Source organism: Oncorhynchus masou, chromosome 28 (genome assembly GCF_036934945.1).
Source record: "Oncorhynchus masou masou isolate Uvic2021 chromosome 28, UVic_Omas_1.1, whole genome shotgun sequence".
In the NCBI taxonomy this organism is placed as follows: domain Eukaryota; kingdom Metazoa; phylum Chordata; class Actinopteri; order Salmoniformes; family Salmonidae; genus Oncorhynchus; species Oncorhynchus masou.
In genome coordinates, this window is record NC_088239.1 from 67,862,639 (window position 1) to 67,881,385 (window position 18,747).

Genomic DNA, 18,747 nt, shown 5'->3' on the forward strand with positions numbered 1-18,747 from the left:
CTTTAAAATAAAAACATTTTTTGGGGTATTTGTGACCAACAGATGCATGTCTGTACTCCCATCATATGAAATTAATAGATTAGGGCCTAATTAATATATTTCTTAAATGAACTGTAACTCATGAAATTCTTTGAAATTGTTGCATTTGTATTTTTGTCCAGTGGATTCCTACAGCATTTCAGGACACATGATACCGTGAGGAAATGCAAGGATAAGAGAGACGAGCGATTCACAACAAAACAAAAACTGGATACAGTGATGTCCCATGACGATCCTCATTGGAGGGTTGGGTGGGACACCGGAGTGGTCTTGCCTTTCCCTTTCGACTCGTAAGTCCTAAACAGAACCGAAGTCCAGAGCCTCTACAGGACCTGCTGAGAACCGTACCAGGTGAGAACCAGACCAATTGAGGTGTAGGCAGGCAGACACCAGCCCAGGCCTGAGGAAGTTCATGGCTCACCCACACCTGTTCAAAAGGTTGGGGTCACTTAGAAAAACACATTTGTCTATTAAAATATCAAATTGATCAGAAATACATTGTAGACATTGTTAATGTTGTAAATGACTATTGTCACTGGAAATGGATGATTTTTAATGGAATATCTACATAGGCCTATTATCAGCAACCATCACTCCTGTGTTCCAATGGCACGTTGTGTTAGCTAATCCAAGTTTATCATTATAAAAGGCTAATTGATCATTCGACAACACTTTTGCAATTACATTAGCACAGCTGAAATTGTTCTGATTAAAGAAGCAATAAAAAACTGTCCTTCTTTAAACTAGTTGAGTATCTGGAGCATCAGCATCAGTGGGTTCGAACACAGCGTTGTACGAGATCTTCAGTTTCTTGGCAATTTCTCGCATGGAATAGCCTTCACTTCTCAGAACAAGAAAAGACGGACGAGATTCCGAAGGGCTTTGTTTCTGGCCATTTTGAGCCTGTAATCGAATCCACAACTGCTGATGCTCCAAATACTCAACTAGTCTACAGGCCAGTTTTATTGCTTCTTTAAAATCAGAAGTTTTCAGCTGTGCTAACCATTGCAAAAAAGGGTTTTCTAATGATCAATTAGCCTTTTATAATGATAAACTTGGATTAACTAACACAACGTGCCATTGTAACACAGCAGTGATGGTTGCTGATAATGGGCCTCATGTACGCTTATGTAGATATTCCATAAACAATCAGCCGTTTCCAGCTACAATAGTCATTTACAACATTAACAATGTCTACACTGTATTTTTGATCAATTTGATGTTATTTTAAATGAACAAAAAAAAAGTGCTTTTTTCATAAAACAAGGACATTTCTAAGTGAAGCCAAACCTTTGACAGGTAGTGTGATTTTTACACACACACACACACACACACACAGCTCAAAAAAATAAAGGGAACACTTAAACACAATGTAACTCCAAGTCAATCACACATCTGTGAAATCAAACTGTCCACTTAGGAAGCAACACTGATTGACAATAAATTCCACATGCTGTTTTGCAAATGGAATAGACAACAGGTGGAAAGGCAAGGCAATTAGCATGAAACCCCCAATAAAGGAGTGGTTCTGCAGGTGGTGACCACACACACCGCTTCTCAGTTCCTATGCTTCCTGCTGATGTTTTGGTCACTTTTGAATGCTGGCGGTGCTTTCACTCTAGTGGTAGCATGAGACGGAGTCTACAACCCACACAAGTGGCTCAGGTAGTGCAGCTCATCCAGGATGGCACATCAATGCGAGCTGTGGCAAGAAGGTTTGCTGTGTCAGTCAGCGTAGTGTCCAGAGCATGGAGGCGCTACCAGGAGACAGGCCAGTACATCAGGAGACGTGGAGGAGGCCGTAGGAGGGCAACAACCCAGCAGCAGGACCGCTACCTCCGCCTTTGTGCAAGAAAACAGACTCCATGAGGGTGGTATGAGGGCCCGACGTCCACAGGTGGGGGTTGTGCTTACAGCCCAACACCGTGCAGGACGTTTGCCAGACAACACCAAGATTGGCTGTGCTCTTCACAGATGAAAGCAGGTTCACACTGAGCACATGTGACAGACGTGACAGAGTCTGGAGACGCCGTGGAGAACGTTCTGCTGCCTGCAACATCCTCCAGCATGACCGGTTTGGCGGTGGGTCAGTCATGGTGTGGGGTGGCATTTCTTTGGGGGGGCCGCACAGCCCTCCATGTGCTCGCCAGAGGTAGCCTGACTGCCATTAGGTACCGAGATGAGATCCTCAGACCCCTTGTGAGACCATATGCTGGTGCGGTTGGCCCTGGGTTCCTCCTAATGCAAGACAATGCGAGACCTCATGTGGCTGGAGTGTGTCATCAGTTCCTGCAAGAGGAAGGCATTGATGCTATGGACTGGCTCGCCCGTTCCCCAGACCTGAATCCAAATGAGCACATCTGGGACATCATGTCTCGCTCCATCCACCAATGCCACGTTGCACCACAGACTGTCCAGGAGTTGGCGGATGCTTTAGTCCAGATCTTGGAGGAGATCTCTCAGGAGACCATCCGCCACCTCATCAGGAGCATGCCCAGGCGTTGTAGGGAGGTCATACAGGCACGTGGGGGCCACACACACTACTGAGCCTCATTTTTACTTGTTTTAAGGACATTACATCAAAGTTGGATCAGCCTGTAGTGTGGTTTTTCACTTTTATTTTGAGTGTGACTCCAAATCCAGCCCTCCGTGGGTTGATAAATTTGATTTCTATTGATAATTTGTGTGATTTTGTTGTCAGCACATTCAACTATGTAAAGAAAAAAGTATTTAATAAGAATATTTCATTCATTCAGATCTAGGATGTGTTATTTTAGTGTTCCCTTTATTTTATATATATATATATATATATTAGAGAGAGAGAGAATTGTCAGTCAGTGGCTGTAGGGTTTCAGTCTAAAACACAGAGCCCTGCAGCACTGGGGTAGACTGCTATCTGTGTGTCCACCCAGTGCTGTAGTAGAGGGGTTTGTTCGCTCCTGTTGGTGTCCTGTATGACAGTCCTCTCACATCTTATCTGTTAGGAAAAGAGGAGATAGAGAATGTGAGAAATAATGTTAAAAACACAACATTGTTAGCATAGTTACGATCAAGTATGCTCTCATTTCAGTAAGTGAATCTGTTCAGAGAACTTTTATTTGGCCTTTTCACTCCAAAAGGCCAAAAGAAACAATGTCGTCAGTAGTGGTGTAACAGACCGTAGTTGATCCGTGATCCGTATGTAATACCCCCCACGGTGTGAACCGAGGATCAATTGCAAAGTTTAACCATCATAGTGTAAAATATAGTTTTACTGCCGCGGTTACTTTTTAAAGTCATAATTTCCTAAATCTCGATGCAGAGTTGCAGTGAAAAGAAAGACAAGAGGTGCGTCCTGCGTTTTACTCTGAAGCCTGAAGGTTGTTTTGATTATAAACATTTGAAGCGGTTGTGTGTACTGCTCACGTGAAACGGGCATGTTGAATCCTAACGAATCAATCCTGGATCCTCGCGGTCAATCCTGGGGTTCAGGTCCTATTTTTATTTCACCTTTATTTAACCAGGTAGGCTAGTTGAGAACAAGTTCTCATTGGCAACTGCGACCTGGCCAAGATAAAGCTTAGCAGTGTGAACAGACAACACAGAGTTACACGTGGAGTAAACAATTAACAAGTCAATAACACAGTACTAAAAAGGCGAGTCTATATACATTGTGAGAACTTTAGCGTCTCTATGTCGGCTGGGTAGCAGGACAGTGTGGGCGTATGATAACTAATGTTTTGTGTGCAAAAGGCATGAGGTAGGCGAATAATTACAATTTTGCAGATTAGCACTGGAGTGATAAATGATCAGATGGTCATGTATGTCGAACTGCTTTGTTTTATCTTGGCCAGGTCGCAATTGTAAATGAGAACTTGTTCTCAACTTGCCTACCTGGTTAAATAAAGGTGAAATAAAAAAATAAAAAGAGGACCTGAACCCCAGATACCCCCCTAATGTACAGGACTACCTTCATAGATCTACTTGTTCAAGTCCCTGTCTCACCTAGACCCTGCCCTACACCGGAGGACATAATGGGATCTCACCACTGAGGTACCTAATGTACAGGACTACCTTCATAGATCTACTTGTTCATGTCCCTGTCTCACCTAGACCCTGCCCTACACCGGAGGACATAATGGGATCTCACCACTGAGGTACCTAATGTACAGGACTACCTTCATAGATCTACTTGTTCAAGTCCCTGTCTCACCTAGACCCTGCCCTACACCGGAGGACATAATGGGATCTCACCACTGAGGTACCTAATGTACAGGACTACCTTCATAGATCTACTTGTTCAAGTCCCTGTCTCACCTAGACCCTGCCCTACACCGGAGGACATAATGGGATCTCACCACTGAGGTACCTAATGTACAGGACTACCTTCATAGATCTACTTGTTCAAGTCCCTGTCTCACCTAGACCCTGCCCTACACCGGAGGACATAATGGGATCTCACCACTGAGGTACCTAATGTACAGGACTACCTTCATAGATCTACTTGTTCAAGTCCCTGTCTCACCTAGACCCTGCCCTACACCGGAGGACATAATGGGATCTCACCACTGAGGTACCTAATGTACAGGACTACCTTCATAGATCTACTTGTTCAAGTCCCTGTCTCACCTAGACCCTGCCCTACACCGGAGGACATAATGGGATCTCACCACTGAGGTACCTAATGTACAGGACTACCTTCATAGATCTACTTGTTCAAGTCCCTGTCTCACCTAGACCCTGCCCCCTACACCGGAGGACATAATGGGATCTCACCACTGAGGTACCTAATGTACAGGACTACCTTCATAGATCTACTTGTTCAAGTCCCTGTCTCACCTAGACCCTGCCCTACACCGGAGGACATAATGGGATCTCACCACTGAGGTACCTAATGTACAGGACTACCTTCATAGATCTACTTGTTCAAGTCCCTGTCTCACCTAGACCCTGCCCTACACCGGAGGACATAATGGGATCTCACCACTGAGGTACCTAATGTACAGGACTACCTTCATAGATCTACTTGTTCAAGTCCCTGTCTCACCTAGACCCTGCCCTACACCGGAGGACATAATGGGATCTCACCACTGAGGTACATTTTTTTTAAATGTAAGAGTGAATTACTTAAATAATAAATATACTGTAGTCTAATCTTAGTCTATTAGAATTATCCATTTGATTTGGAATAATTATGGCTTTTATTAAATGTTATTGCCACAATTAAAGTTCAAAGAAAAGAAATTCAAGTATTTTTTTTTCTGCAGGGTCAAGCCACAGAGGCGACAGGAGCTTCGAGGCATCTCCTCCACAAAATAATTCGACGATGAAGGAGCTTTTTGTGAAGACCTTTGCGAGCGAGGACACAGGAAAGACGTTTGCCAACACCATCAAAGAGGAGATGGCATCCGACAAGGCAGAAAGCAGCATTCCAGTTGATGGTGATCCCCTGGCATGGTGGAAAGGAATGAGTGTAAATACCCTCACATTGCCATGATTGCAAGATGCTACCTGGCTGTACCTGGCACTTCAATTCCTAGCGAGAGGGGTGTTCTCCACAGCAGGGGACATAGTAACTGCAAAGAAGTCTACCCTCTCAGACAATGTAGACATCTTTTTGAAAAATGATTTTAAAGGTTAAGCTCAGGTCTCCTTTGCTTTCTTTTTTTGATGTGGACAGACAATTTTTTCATTCACTATTGTTCAAAGGAAGACGGTATAATGCTTCATATTGCACTTTAACAATTGACTATTGAATATTTGATTTAAACATTTAAAAGTTCCTTGCTTCAAGTCATAAATGGAAAGCAAAGTTATATCCATCTTTTTTTTGATGATCCGAAAAATGATCTGATCCGTGACTCAAAACAGTGATCCGATCCGGGAGTTTTGTAATCTGTTGCACCACTACTCGTCAGACATGCAACTAAACAGACAAAAACAGTCTCATGTCAGATGCAGAGTCCATTCCACCTGTCAGTGACCGTGCTTAAAAAGTGTCACGTGAAAATCACAACATCCTGTCAACAGATCACTTAAAATATTGTTCATCCAGCAATAGCAGTCTGCTGCGTGTTAACTTTGGGCTGTTGGGAGTTCTTGCTCAACCATGCTTAGATCTTTCAACTTGACACTTCCAAAACCCACACTCAAACCACAGGCAGAGATAACTTGGTCTTATGAAACATGGCACAAGAGCAGTGGATGAGAAAATGGTGTTTTAAAATGATAGAGATGTTGGTAAAAGAATATAGGTGAGTGTGATGCCTATTGTGCAAGTCCTCAATGATGTGTGTGTGTGTGCGCGTGTGTGCACGTAAACTTAGGACATAAGAGGCTGAGCATGTGTACACCTTGGACATAAGCGGCTGTGTGTGTGTGTGTGTGTGTGTGTGTGTGTCTGAAACCCACCTGTGTCATTCACAATATATTTGTCCGTCTGTTGTTTGAGGGCATCTGCGCTGTTTACGGTGTCTTTAACAGATGCCTAAAAGATAACCAGCCCTTCACCAAATCAGCCAATCAGAGCAGCTACTGAGCAACCACATTTGTTGTCAGGTGGTCGATTATAACGTGACAGACAAAAAGCTCAGGGTCATGTTCAGCAGGAAAACTTTGGCCAACGTTCAGATAGAAATGTACAATGTAGAATATACATACCTCACTGGTATATAGAATACGTAACCCATTCAGCTCTAGTCATGGCTTCTCTATCTGCAACATTCCACATTGTTTTTGTACTGAACATGGCCCAGTATTTAGTTTCTCAGCCATTGGGTCATTTGTGTTGAGTCAGTGTGTGTGTTCATGCAGTGTGCGGTTTCGTCAATGCAGTGTGTGCGTTTTTATGAGTGTGTTCATGCAGTTTGAAAACAGATGACTGAGGGCGTGGCATGCAAGACATCCAGGGTTAATGCAATTGGTTAATGACCTCATACAGACAATCTTGACCAATCAATCGTAACATTTGGATTGTCCCTCTGTGCAGGCTTTTACTCCAAACCAGCTTCCACACAGCTGGTTCAGCTAATACTACAGTCATTCTTCAATCTGACCAATGGAACTAGACTAAAGATCTAGAGACTATAAATCATTCTGGTCCAGATTAAAGATCATGACCCCTATAGTTTAACATACGTTTTAGAGCTGGTTGTAACAGAAGCTGGCACATCAGTCCCCCAGGACCAGAATTGGCCACCCTTCCTAATGGACTGTTATAATCAAATCAAGGCAGATCAGAATCTGTCAGGGTAAATCATGATTTTATTATTTTATATTCATATTGCCATCACATTCTTCTGATTGATATGATAGAGGCATGTTTTCAGGAGTGATTGGGAACAGTTTAACATGTGGACCAACCCCATGGTTCTGGATCACTGTAGGCTGATATTTTTTCAACGACGCCTGTGGGAAAACAAACAAACAGGCCAACTGATTCCCTGCAACATTCACAACAGTCATAACGCTCTGACCTAAAATGTCTCGGGATGTGCTTGTCAAACTTATCAGTACAGTCCACTGTCCTTAAGGAACATTGTGTTTCAGCATCTAGACTGTCCATACACAGGTGTGATTCAAATGATGCATCTAAAGTCTACGCAGCTCGCCCAGCCAGTAGAGTGTGCTCAGCTACTGAAAGGCAGCATACAAACCACATGACGTGATCTCACTAGTGCAGAGTGTGTGTGTACACAACTCATGGACTAAATCCTCCAAAACAAGAACCACATTTCCAAAAGGAAAATAAACTTGAAATGGGCATTATACCTCATTGAAGAAACTGGAACATTAAGAGTTATGTCCACGTGTTTATCAAATTAACTGGCTAATGTAGTGTCAGCTATATTAGGGGAAATCTCTATGATTATTTTAACGAGAGACAGGCAGTGGGGGTGTGACCTTGTCCCAAAGTGGCACCTCCGCACTGTACAGTATAGATCACTGAACACAAATCTACTGAGCTACTCCGTCAGTGAACTACAAACTTCATATGAACTCTGTTTGCTGTGATGTGCACCCCTACTGGTGGAGAGGGGGGAGCACCAGTGTGTTGGTTTGTTATGCGAGGCTGTGGGAAGAGTCTCTGTTCTCTGATGGGTAGTGGAGAGCTGCTCAGGATTGTCAGAGGGTCACATGGGTTAGTACGCATGCCATGCAAACCAAAGAATGAGCATGTTATTTCTCTCCTCTCTCACAACCACTTGTACCACATCCAGTTTGTGAACAAACACTCTCCCATCCATCCCTCCATGCACATGCAGTGTAGAGGCCTTACCTTGTTCCTGTAGTATAGTAGTACAACCCCCAGTACGGTGGCCAGGCCCAGGACTATGAAACAGTACTGCATGTACACCATCACCATTGGCAATAGCACCAGGTTAGTGTGGAACGTCGTCAGGATTTCACCGTCGATATAACCATTCTACCACAGGGGGAGAGAAAATATCATGAGTGGACAGATTTATGGGGGTGTAGAAAGAGTTAGGGGTACGTATATATGATAGGGTTATGGTGAGGAATATAGAACGTTATGGTGGAGAGATGGGTATGAGGTATACAGCAGGTTGGGGAGGAGAGTGTAGCGAAAAGCTTGTGTTCCTAGTGCAGCAGTATGTAACAATTCACAAATCTAAAAGTAAAATAATGGAATTAAGTAATACAGAAACATTTAGACTAGCAATGTCGGAGCCCGGAGGTTAGGGGTGGAAAGTGTTGATGGTGGAGTGTTATGGGAGGAGAGATGGTATGGGGTATACAGCAGGTTAGGGGGTAAGAACCCAGTAAGTGTCTCAGTCACCTCCTCAAACCACATCATGGGCATCATCACCTCTGAGATCTTCCCCGTTTCCCTGCTCCAGACGAACACAAACCGTCACAGTTATACACACAAATGCATGCAACAGTCACAGCAGAGGAAGACAGTTCTTCTCCCATCAGAAACTACCACATTGAACGGGACCCTCCAGCTTTATGGCCTTTGGGGTTAAAGGTCAGGGAATGTCCTTATATGACATGTACATGTTGAAATGTGGAGTGATGGTTGGGCGTCAGATAGGGGTTATAGATCAGAGAGGTTGAGGGGCAGGTCCTAAAATGAACACCCTCCACCCGACCAAATGCGGGTAGATTTTAGCATTGGCAGGCAGAATGTCTAGCAGTTGTCACACAGAGCACTTGGGCAATCCAAAGCCCACATGTAAAGAATAGTAAAGAATGCATCAGTGATTTGTAGGCCATTTCTTACAACTTTCTGAAGACATTACAGCATGAGAACGCCTGTGTAATGTTACTACCTGGTTAAGTGTCTCTGTAGCCAGTTAGCAATGCCGAAAGTCATTTCTAAAACCTTCTGAATTAATCATGACGTATCAATTGGCTGGGCATTTGCCCCCCCCCCCTCCGGACATGGACAAAGCCCCCCCCCCCCGGACATGGACAAAGCCCCCCCGGACATGGACATGGCCAAAGCCCCCCCCCGGACATGGCCCCCCCCCCCCCCCCAGACATGGACAAAGCCCCCCCCCCCCGGACATGGACAAAGCCCCCCCCGGACATGGACAAAGCCCCCCCCCCCCGGACATGGACAAAGCCCCCCCCCCCCGGACATGGATTAAGGTCCCCTGCACCTCTCTGGAAGACACATTTCAGTTGAATGCATTCAGTTGTGCAACTGACTAGGTATCCCCCTTCCCAATCAACAGTCCTTTGCAAGGTGCGCAATTAAAAATTAAAGGGCAACTACAATCTTTTTTTTTTTTTAGATTCTCATCTACCTGCCAGTGGCTGGTGGACAAAAAAAAGGTAGAGGCCCTGGGTAGGGGTTATCCTTACGTGATCCCAGACACTTTCTTCATGTACAAGTTGAGCTGCAGACGGATAGACACATTCAGAGGTACACCAGTCTCCTGCAGAGAGAGAAATTAATAAACTGCATATTTACAGCTTTAATAAGTCAAATGGGGAAAATACTTGCCACAGCAAGCAAACAATGTTGGGTTGTTGGCGGAAGAGTATGAAATATGTTCCCTAGACATCTAATGACAAACAAGTGGTCTGTACTGAGTGCACTAAATACTGAGACTAATTGAAATAGATTAAACATTTGGACAAGGGCTCTTTGGCCTCAGTTGAAGAACCAGTCGTTAAGCTTAGTAAGAGAGCTCGAACCAAACATCTTGTCTTACTCGTTTCTCTTCAGGGTAATTTCATTCCACTCCCTTGGTGTCCAAACACACAGTTTGTGGCACAAAACAACTAAATCTACTTGACGATCGCTTTGCTTTCCAAGCCAAGCAAAGTTGCTTAAAGTCTGTACTGTGTCAAAAACAGGATCACACCTAGCTAAATTAATACTCAAGGGACTTACACACACAGCTCAAAAATACCCTCTGAACAGTCTGAGCATCAGTCCCACACACAATCAACTAGGACTTTGTTAGCAGGCTTAGTCGTTATAAAATACTGAGAAACAAATGAAAACATTTGCCTGACAAAAATGCTTTGTCCCCAGTCTTAGAGCAATGTGTGTGGAATTCCCTAGTTTCAAACAGAGGAATAAACATACTGCATAGGCCTGCATACAGAGTGAGAGTCTCTCCCCCCCTGTGGAAATGTTAGTGTTACATTGCTCTTCGCGCAGTAAATATTTCCCCACAATCTACAGTACTTAAGTTAGAACTTCGTGTGTAAGCAGAACACATAAAAACAGATACAGGATAGAGACGCAGTCAGACAGCTGTTTATATGCTTCTAAAGGAAGGAACTCCAAAATAGTGAGGGAACTTGCTCATTTATCCCTCATTTTACCAAGTTAGTTAACTCAGAACACAATCTCATTTTACAGCAATGACCTGGAGAAGAGTTACAGGGGATGAATGATCCAATTGGAAGCTGGGGACCATGACTGCATGAGGGCCAGATTGGGAATTTAGTCAGGACACCGGGGGTAACACCCCTACTCTTATGATAAGTACCATGGGATCTTTAGTGACCAGAGTCAGGACACCCGTTTCACGTCCCAGCCGAAAGATGGCACTCTACACAGGGCAATGTCCAATCACTGTCCTGGGGCATTTGGATATTAACATTTTTTTTTTTAAACCAGAGAACAGAGTGCCTCCTACTGACCCTCCAACACCATTTCCAGCAACATGATCCTACTATCCAGGGACTGACAAGGACCAACCCTGCTTAGCTTTAAAGGCAGCTAAAGATGGGGTCCTAGCTAGAAACACTAGCTGGTGTTATTGATTTATTGTGTGAAAAGTGCATTTGAAATTATTCATGTGCATCCCAACAAAGGTTTGAGAAACAACCATTGTTATTAAGAGGCACATCAGTATCATCGCAGATCGTTAGTGACTTCACTTGAGGTGAAAGTATTAGCTGCCCAAGCAGACACAGTGCATACTGTCACAAGCTATGAGAGTTGTTTTTCACCCCATCTGAAACATCAATACCTGCCTGTGCCATATCACACCAAGTTACTGAATAACATGGGACTTGTCAATAAGATTGATCTCCCAACCTTTGTCACAATAACATTTTACTGCCTAGATTCATAACAGACTGACATTATCTACTGGGTCCATTAGCGAACATTTCAGTACAGATCTGTAGGTTACATTCATCAATAGATGAGTGAAAACCAACTGTCATTAATCAAAACTGGAGATTAGATAGTCAGGGTCTGTCAGGTGAGGTCAAAGACTGAAGTGTTAAACTAGACTACAGTTAAACCATAGACAATATGTTTTTGACAGATCAGCAACTCTGTTCATACAAGTTGTCAATATTACCTTAACGTTTCGAATTCCGTTAGCGAGAAACAAAATTAGGGGTGGGGGCTTGCAAGCTCATGACTCTGCGTAGAGGCTGTTGGGGACGGTTTGCCAGACAGATTGAACCTAGTCCTGGACTAAACAGCATGCTTAAAATATCCTTTCCATTTTTTTTTATCCAGAAATAGGCTTAATCTGTGTCTACTCCTTGAAGTTACATGCAAATGTAGTATATCTACTTCATTCTAACATTTCCAACGCTGTTCTTCAGGCCCATCTTCATTCAGTAAAAACCCCCAGCTCTGTTTGTCCACAGGACTGTTGAGAAAACAGCCAGATGCAAACAAGACCAGACCCAGTGCTGGTTAGGTACTGTACAGTATGTGGGGTAGTGTGAGTGCCATGCACTCACTCAGTCATACACCCTTCCCCCTGCACACACACACGTATTCCACAAACACACTAACACAACCGTTCCTAGACACAGAGAGAAACACTTGGCTCATTTGAGGATAGAGTTCTACTATTCTGATCTGGTTCTGTTCAGACAGTTCTAGGAAACAGTTCTAGGAGAGCTGGATGGACCTTGGGGACCACAAGGACTCATGCTGGGATCTAACCCCAGATGGTTAATCCCACATCGGGGATCCTTCCTCCACTCTCCCTCCTTGATCTCTGCAGGGCTCAACTGTCCCAGTCTGATACCACTGCCTGCCAATTCTTACAGCAGCAGTTATGAAAGTCATGTCTTCACTTTATTGACTAAAGAAGCCTACCTGTGTGAAAGTAAACTTCCACATGCTCTATTAAAAGATACCAAGAGGACAGAGTTAATGGCACAGGAGGTTGTGCACCACTGCACTTTCCCTGGATAGGACTGTGGCAGTCATGACATTTTACCAGCTGGTTATTGTTATGCAAAAGCCTGCTGGTCTCACGGTAATTGACCGTTAAATGAACATACACATGTTTAGCATCACCATGCTTCACTCATACAAGCATCATAAAAGCCTCTGATGCACACCTATAGAACATCTCCATTTTTAAAAAGTCTAAAATTGTTTAAATATACGGGCCAATATACAACAGCTAAGGGCTGTATTCAGGCTCTCTGCGCTGCGTTGTGCATAAGAACAGCCCTTAGCCGTGGTATATTGGCCATATATCACACCCCCTCGTGCCATATTGTTTAAATAGAACCCGGAGTACCAGGCCATTTTCAACCTGATGATTGTTAGCAGGTTGGGTAGGCTACTACTAAGGCATGTCCAGAGTGCATAAAAGGAGATCTTGATGACTCAAGTCATATAGAATTTTACTGCAGTAATGACTCATGACTGCTGGTGTGGTGGTAAGTTCATCTCAACAGCCCTACATCCAAAATGTCACTGGTACAAGCCCTGTTCCCCCTTACTGCTACACCAAGACTGGTCAATTAACCAATTTCTGGGAAAGGCTTATAGCAATCTGTGTGTCTACCATGCCTTTAGAATGGGTGTGGGTGAGAGCGTTACCTAAAACAAGTGTGGTACTTACTTAGACCGCAATAAGCTAATCTTATCCCACGATGTACCATTACACCACATCTATTGGGTCAAATAAAGGGTCAAAATACTAGCAGCTCAGGCAAACATGGCCTTATCTGTAGCCACATCGCATCACCTGTAGCCACATTATAAAATTGTACCAATATTGTTATATGGTATTGACAAACAGTACAGGACAGCCAAACGCACCAGTCACACGAACACCCTCACATTTTAGTTTACTTAATCCGTTTTAGTGGTACCATACAGGCATCATACCACCAGTATAACAGTCATACCCATATCAAAATAATAATCAATACTGCAATTATAATTAGGTTAATGCTATAGGTCACAATGGCATAGGCTGTTTGTCACTTCATCTTTCTGCAATTCCACACATCCTCTCTCCTGAGCCCCTCAAAACACATTGGAGAAGGTGGTCTGATAGAGGGGACTTAGACCTTCTCTAATATGGCTGAGAATGAAGCAAGGAGATTGGAGGTGAAGACTCGAAAGACTACCATCAGCATGCATGTTTTGGTTCTGGGTACCCAGATTACACGGACTAGACTTTTGGCTGCTAATATCGGAGGGAGTTGGGTACAGTCAGACTTCGTTAAATCTCCCCAAAACCTGTGTGTGACCACAATACAAAGCCTAGTGAAGACTGCAAAGGAGGACAGAGCTGCCATCTAGATATTTACACACCACTGCCACAGCAAAGCCCTCTGTATAATCTAGGACCCCAGCTACCCTGGTCACTAACGGTTTTCACCCTTACAGTCCGACAGACCAACTCATGTTGTTAAAGTTTTACAGCAAGGTCTTATTAGCTTCATACCAATTCCTCCCCTGACTGTACTATGAAAAGTGCACAGTTCAGAGTTCACATACAGTACAGACAACTTGGCACAGAAGTTGGACAATTTAATCTTTTTTTAAAGATATCTGCTCTCACATCCATTAGCTCAGGGGTCAGCAACAGGCTTGGTAAAAGGAATTTGACAAAAAATGTTTAATTTAGAAAATATTTTCCAATTACTCCCACAAATTAAAAAAATACCTACATGGGGGCATCACAATATAAATCAAGGTATGAACTGATTGTTTGAAAATACAATCTCTTTAGGGGCTTAGTTGGTCAATTTACAGTGTAAGAATAATGATGTTCCGGCCTCCTGATCATCCTCCCTCCAATAAAAACAGCCAGTGGCTGAATCTGGTCTACCCCTGTGTTAGCATCTCCCACAAGTGTCTTTTAAAACAAGCTTTCTGTGATTACAGCTGAACAAGATCATCTCTATGGTTTGCACAAACAGTGAGAGCGGATACAAACGTCTTCCTGACTCAGTCCTGAGTCTTCATGTGAAGGTCTCTGAAAATTAATGTCTAAGACCAATTTCCTCCAGTCCAGGGGACAGATAATTGTAAGAAACTGTTAAGGCCAAGCGCTCTCTGTTTTTATGGGTTAGGTGATCGCCACTAGGACAGTATGTATGCATGCTTGACATTCCATACAGCCGTCAGATTAGATGTGTTATCAAAATTGTGTTAAGGATGGTGTGGCATCACTTTAACTGCCTTTCTGGGTGATAAACAGAGAGAAAGAGTTGTAGGCAATACCAGTTTCTACCAGATAAACATAGATAATGACATATTTGGCAAACCGAGATACTGGGTAAATTTATGTTCTGTACATACCATAGTGGGTATGTTTTTGACCATGACTACTTCTAATGATAAGATGAAAACAAAGTTTTGGAAGCGTCGACAGACCTTTACCGTATTAATGACTGGAGTTAACAGATGTGCTCAAATTTTCACAGGTTTCAAAACGGATAGTTTCTTTGCTACAGTTGCCACAGTGTCAAAAAGGTCAAATAAAATGTCAATCAAGTCAATCAACAAGGCTACTTATGCCTGACAGGCAGGGCGCTTCCAGGCAGCCTGAAACATTTGTGCCCCATTATAGAGATGTACAGTGCAGTCAGAAAGTATTCAGACCCCTTGACTTTTTCCACTTTGTTAGGTTACAGTATTGTTCTAAAAATGGATTAAAGAAAAAAAAAAACTCAATCTACACACATTACCCCACATAATGACAAAGCGAAAACAGGTTTATAGAAAACAAATACCTTATTTACATAAGTATTCAGACCCTTTGCTATGAGACTCAAATTGAACTCAGGTGCATCCGGTTTCCACTGATCATCCTTGAGATGTTTCTACAACTTGATCGGAGTTCACCTGCGGCAAATTGAATTGATTGGACATGATTTGGAAAGGCACACACCTGTCTATATAAGGTCCCACAGTTGACAGTGCATGTCAGAGCAAAAACCAAGCCATGAGGTCAAAGCAACTGTCCGTAGAGCTCCAAGTCAGGAATGTTGACGGCACAGATCTCGGGAAGGGTACCAAAAACATTATGCAGCATTGAAGGTCCCCAAGAACACAGTGGCCTCCATCATGGGCTCCCAAGAGGTGCAGCGGACTAAGGTACTGCATCTCAGTGTTAGAGGCGTCAGCACAGACCATGGTTAAATTCTAGGCTGTATCATAAACAGCCGTGATTGGGAGTACCACACAATTTGCCCAGGCTTGTCCAGGTTAGGGTTTGGCCATCATTGTAAACAATAATTTGTTCTTAACGGACTTGCCTAATTAAATCAAATTTTTTTTAAATGTAAAACTGAAATGGAAGTTTAAGACTCTTCCTAGAGCTGGCCGACCAGTCAAACTGAGCATTCAGGGGAGAAGGGCCTTGGTCAGCAACAGAGCTCCTCTGTGGAGATGAGAACCTTCCAGAAGGACAACCATCTCTGCAGCACTCCACCAATCAGGCCTTCATGGTAGAGTGGCCAGACGGAAGCCACTCAGTAAAAAAGGCACATGATAGCCCGCTTGGAGTTTGAGAAAATGGACCTAAAGGACTCTCAGATCATGAAAAACAATGCAAGCGTCACGTCTGGAGGAAACATGGTACCATCCCTATGGTGAGACATGGTGGTGGTAGCATCATGCTGTGGGGATGTTTTTCAGCGGCAAGGACTGGGAGACTAGTCAGGATCAAGGGAAAGATGAATGAACAATGTACAGAGATCCTTGATGAAGTCCTGAGTGCCCTGGAGCAGGTTATCAGACCGGGGTGAAGGTTCACCTTCAAACAGGACAACAAGCCGAAGCACACAGCAAGACAACGCAGAAGTGGCTACAGGGACGAGTCACTGAATAGTGGCCCAGCCAGAGCATGACTGAAGACACCTGAAACTAGCTGTGCAGCGATGCTCCCCATCCAACCTGACAGAGCTAGACAGGATCTGCAGAGAAATGGGAGAAACCCCCAAAATACAGTTGTGCTAAGCATGCAGCGTCATACCCAAGAAGACTCATGGCTGTTGTCGCTCCCAAAGGTCCATCAAAGTACTGAGTAAAGTGTCTGAATATTTATGTAAATGTGCTAATTCCAGGTTGTTTTTTTATTTCTTTGTTATTATGTGGTATTGTGTGTAGATTGAGGGGAACATTTGATACATTTTTGAAAGAGGCTGTAACATAACAAAACGTGGAAAAAGCCAAGGGGTCTGAATAATTTCCAAATATATATATATAACACACACACGACCAGTCGAAAGCTTGGACACACCAACTCTTTCAATCGCTTTTTAATTTTACTATTTTCTACATTGTAGTAGTGAAGACATTAACTATGAACACATATAGAATCATGTGTTAAACAAATTAAAATATTTTATATTTGAGATTCTTCAAAGTGGCCACTCTTTGCCTTGACAGTTTTGCACTCTTGGCATTCTCTCAACCAGCTTCTCCTGGAATGCTTTGCCAACAGTCTTGAAGGAGTTCCCACATATACTGAGCACTTGTTGGCTGCTTTTCCTTCACTCTGCGGTCCAACTCATCCCAAACCATCTCAATTGGGTTGAGATCGGGAGGCCAGGTCATCTGATGCAGCACTCCATAACGCTCCTTGGTCAAATAGCCCTTACAGAGCCTGGAGGTGTGTTGGGTCATTGTCCTATTGAAAAACAAATTATATTCCCACTAAGCGCAAACCAGATGGGATGGCATATGTCTGCAGAACGCTGTGGTAGCCATGCTGGTGAAGTGTGCCTTTAACTCTAAATAAACCAGAGTGTCACCAGCTAAGCAGCCCCACACCTAATCCTCCATGCTTCACGGTGGGTACTACACATGCAGAGACGATCCCTTCACCAACTCTACACCTCAAAGATATGGGGGTTGGAACAAAAAATCTTTAATCTCAGACCAAAAGACAGAATTCCAACGGTCTAATGTCCATTGCGCGTGTTTCTTTGCCCAAGCAAGTCTTCTTATTGGTGTCCTTTAGTAGCATTTTCTTTGCAGCAATTCAACCATGAAGGTCAAGGTCAGTCTCATCTAAACAGTTGATGTTGAGATGTGTCTTTTACTTGAACTCTTAAGCATTTATTTGGGCTGCAATTTCAGAGACTGGTAACTAATGAACTTATCCTCTGCAGCAGAGGTAACTCTGGGTCATCCTTTCCTGTGGTGGTCCTAGTGAGAACCAGTTTCATCATAGCGCTTGATAGTTTTTGTGACTGCACTTGAAGAAGCTTTCCGGATTGACTGACCTTCATGTCTTAAAGTAATGATGGACTGTAATTTCTTTGCTTTTTTCAGCTGTTCTTGCCATAATATGGACTTGGTATTTTACCAAATAGGGCTATCCTTCTGTATACCACCCCTAACTTGTCACAACACAACTGATTGGCTCAAACATATCAAGAAGGAAAGAAATTTACAATACAAGGCACAACTGTTAATTTAAATGCATTCCAGGTGACTACCTCATGAAGCTGGTTGTGAGAATGCCAATAGCGTGCAAAGCTGTCAAGGCAAAGAGTGGCTACTTTGAAGATCAATCAAATATATATAGATTTGTTTAACACTTTTTTTGGTTCCTACATGCTTCCACGTAATTATTTCATAGTTTTGATGTCTTCACTATTAGTCCACAACGTAGAAAATAATACAATAAAGAAAAACCCTGGAATGAGTGTGGCCTAACTTTTGACTGGTACTCACACAAATAAACATACAAATATTACTCACAGGGTGGATGTCTATGAAGAGTCCATGTTGGTCCTCAGTAGGCTGAAGTCCGTGTACATAGTCCAGCAGGACAGGGTCAGCATTGTAGAAGTGCGGGTGGGAGATAAACACTGGGGAGTCTAGAAAACAATATTAATACAATTAATATCTTATGTAAGAAGTATTTGTGAGACAAGCGGTTGATTCCTGAATTTGAACTTTTGTTCAAATCTCCCCTCGACATCAATGCATGATTTATACAAAAAATGGTTATACAGTATGTGGGCATTTCTCAAGCTACAATTCAGCCCCAAGTGTATTTG

At 43.2% G+C, this 18,747-nt stretch overlaps 1 protein-coding gene across 4 annotated transcripts in view; it reads right to left on the reverse strand.

Annotated features, from left to right (window-relative positions):
• Positions 1 to 2,837: 2,837 nt before the first annotated feature.
• LOC135518144 (scavenger receptor class B member 1-like) overlaps positions 2,838 to 18,747 on the reverse strand; it is a 32,240-nt gene continuing 16,330 nt past the window's right edge. Inside the window, exons 8-14 of one of the 4 annotated variants that reach the window (XM_064943061.1) lie at positions 18,446 to 18,564; positions 9,853 to 9,926; positions 8,819 to 8,870; positions 8,297 to 8,443; positions 7,381 to 7,425; positions 6,430 to 6,505; positions 2,838 to 3,016 (exon numbers count right to left, since the gene is read on the reverse strand). In XM_064943061.1, coding sequence (XP_064799133.1) covers positions 3,006 to 3,016; positions 6,430 to 6,505; positions 7,381 to 7,425; positions 8,297 to 8,443; positions 8,819 to 8,870; positions 9,853 to 9,926; positions 18,446 to 18,564 — 524 coding nt within the window. In that variant the 3' untranslated portion in view covers positions 2,838 to 3,005. The other 3 variants (XM_064943062.1, XM_064943063.1, XM_064943060.1) reach the window with 3 other exon arrangements.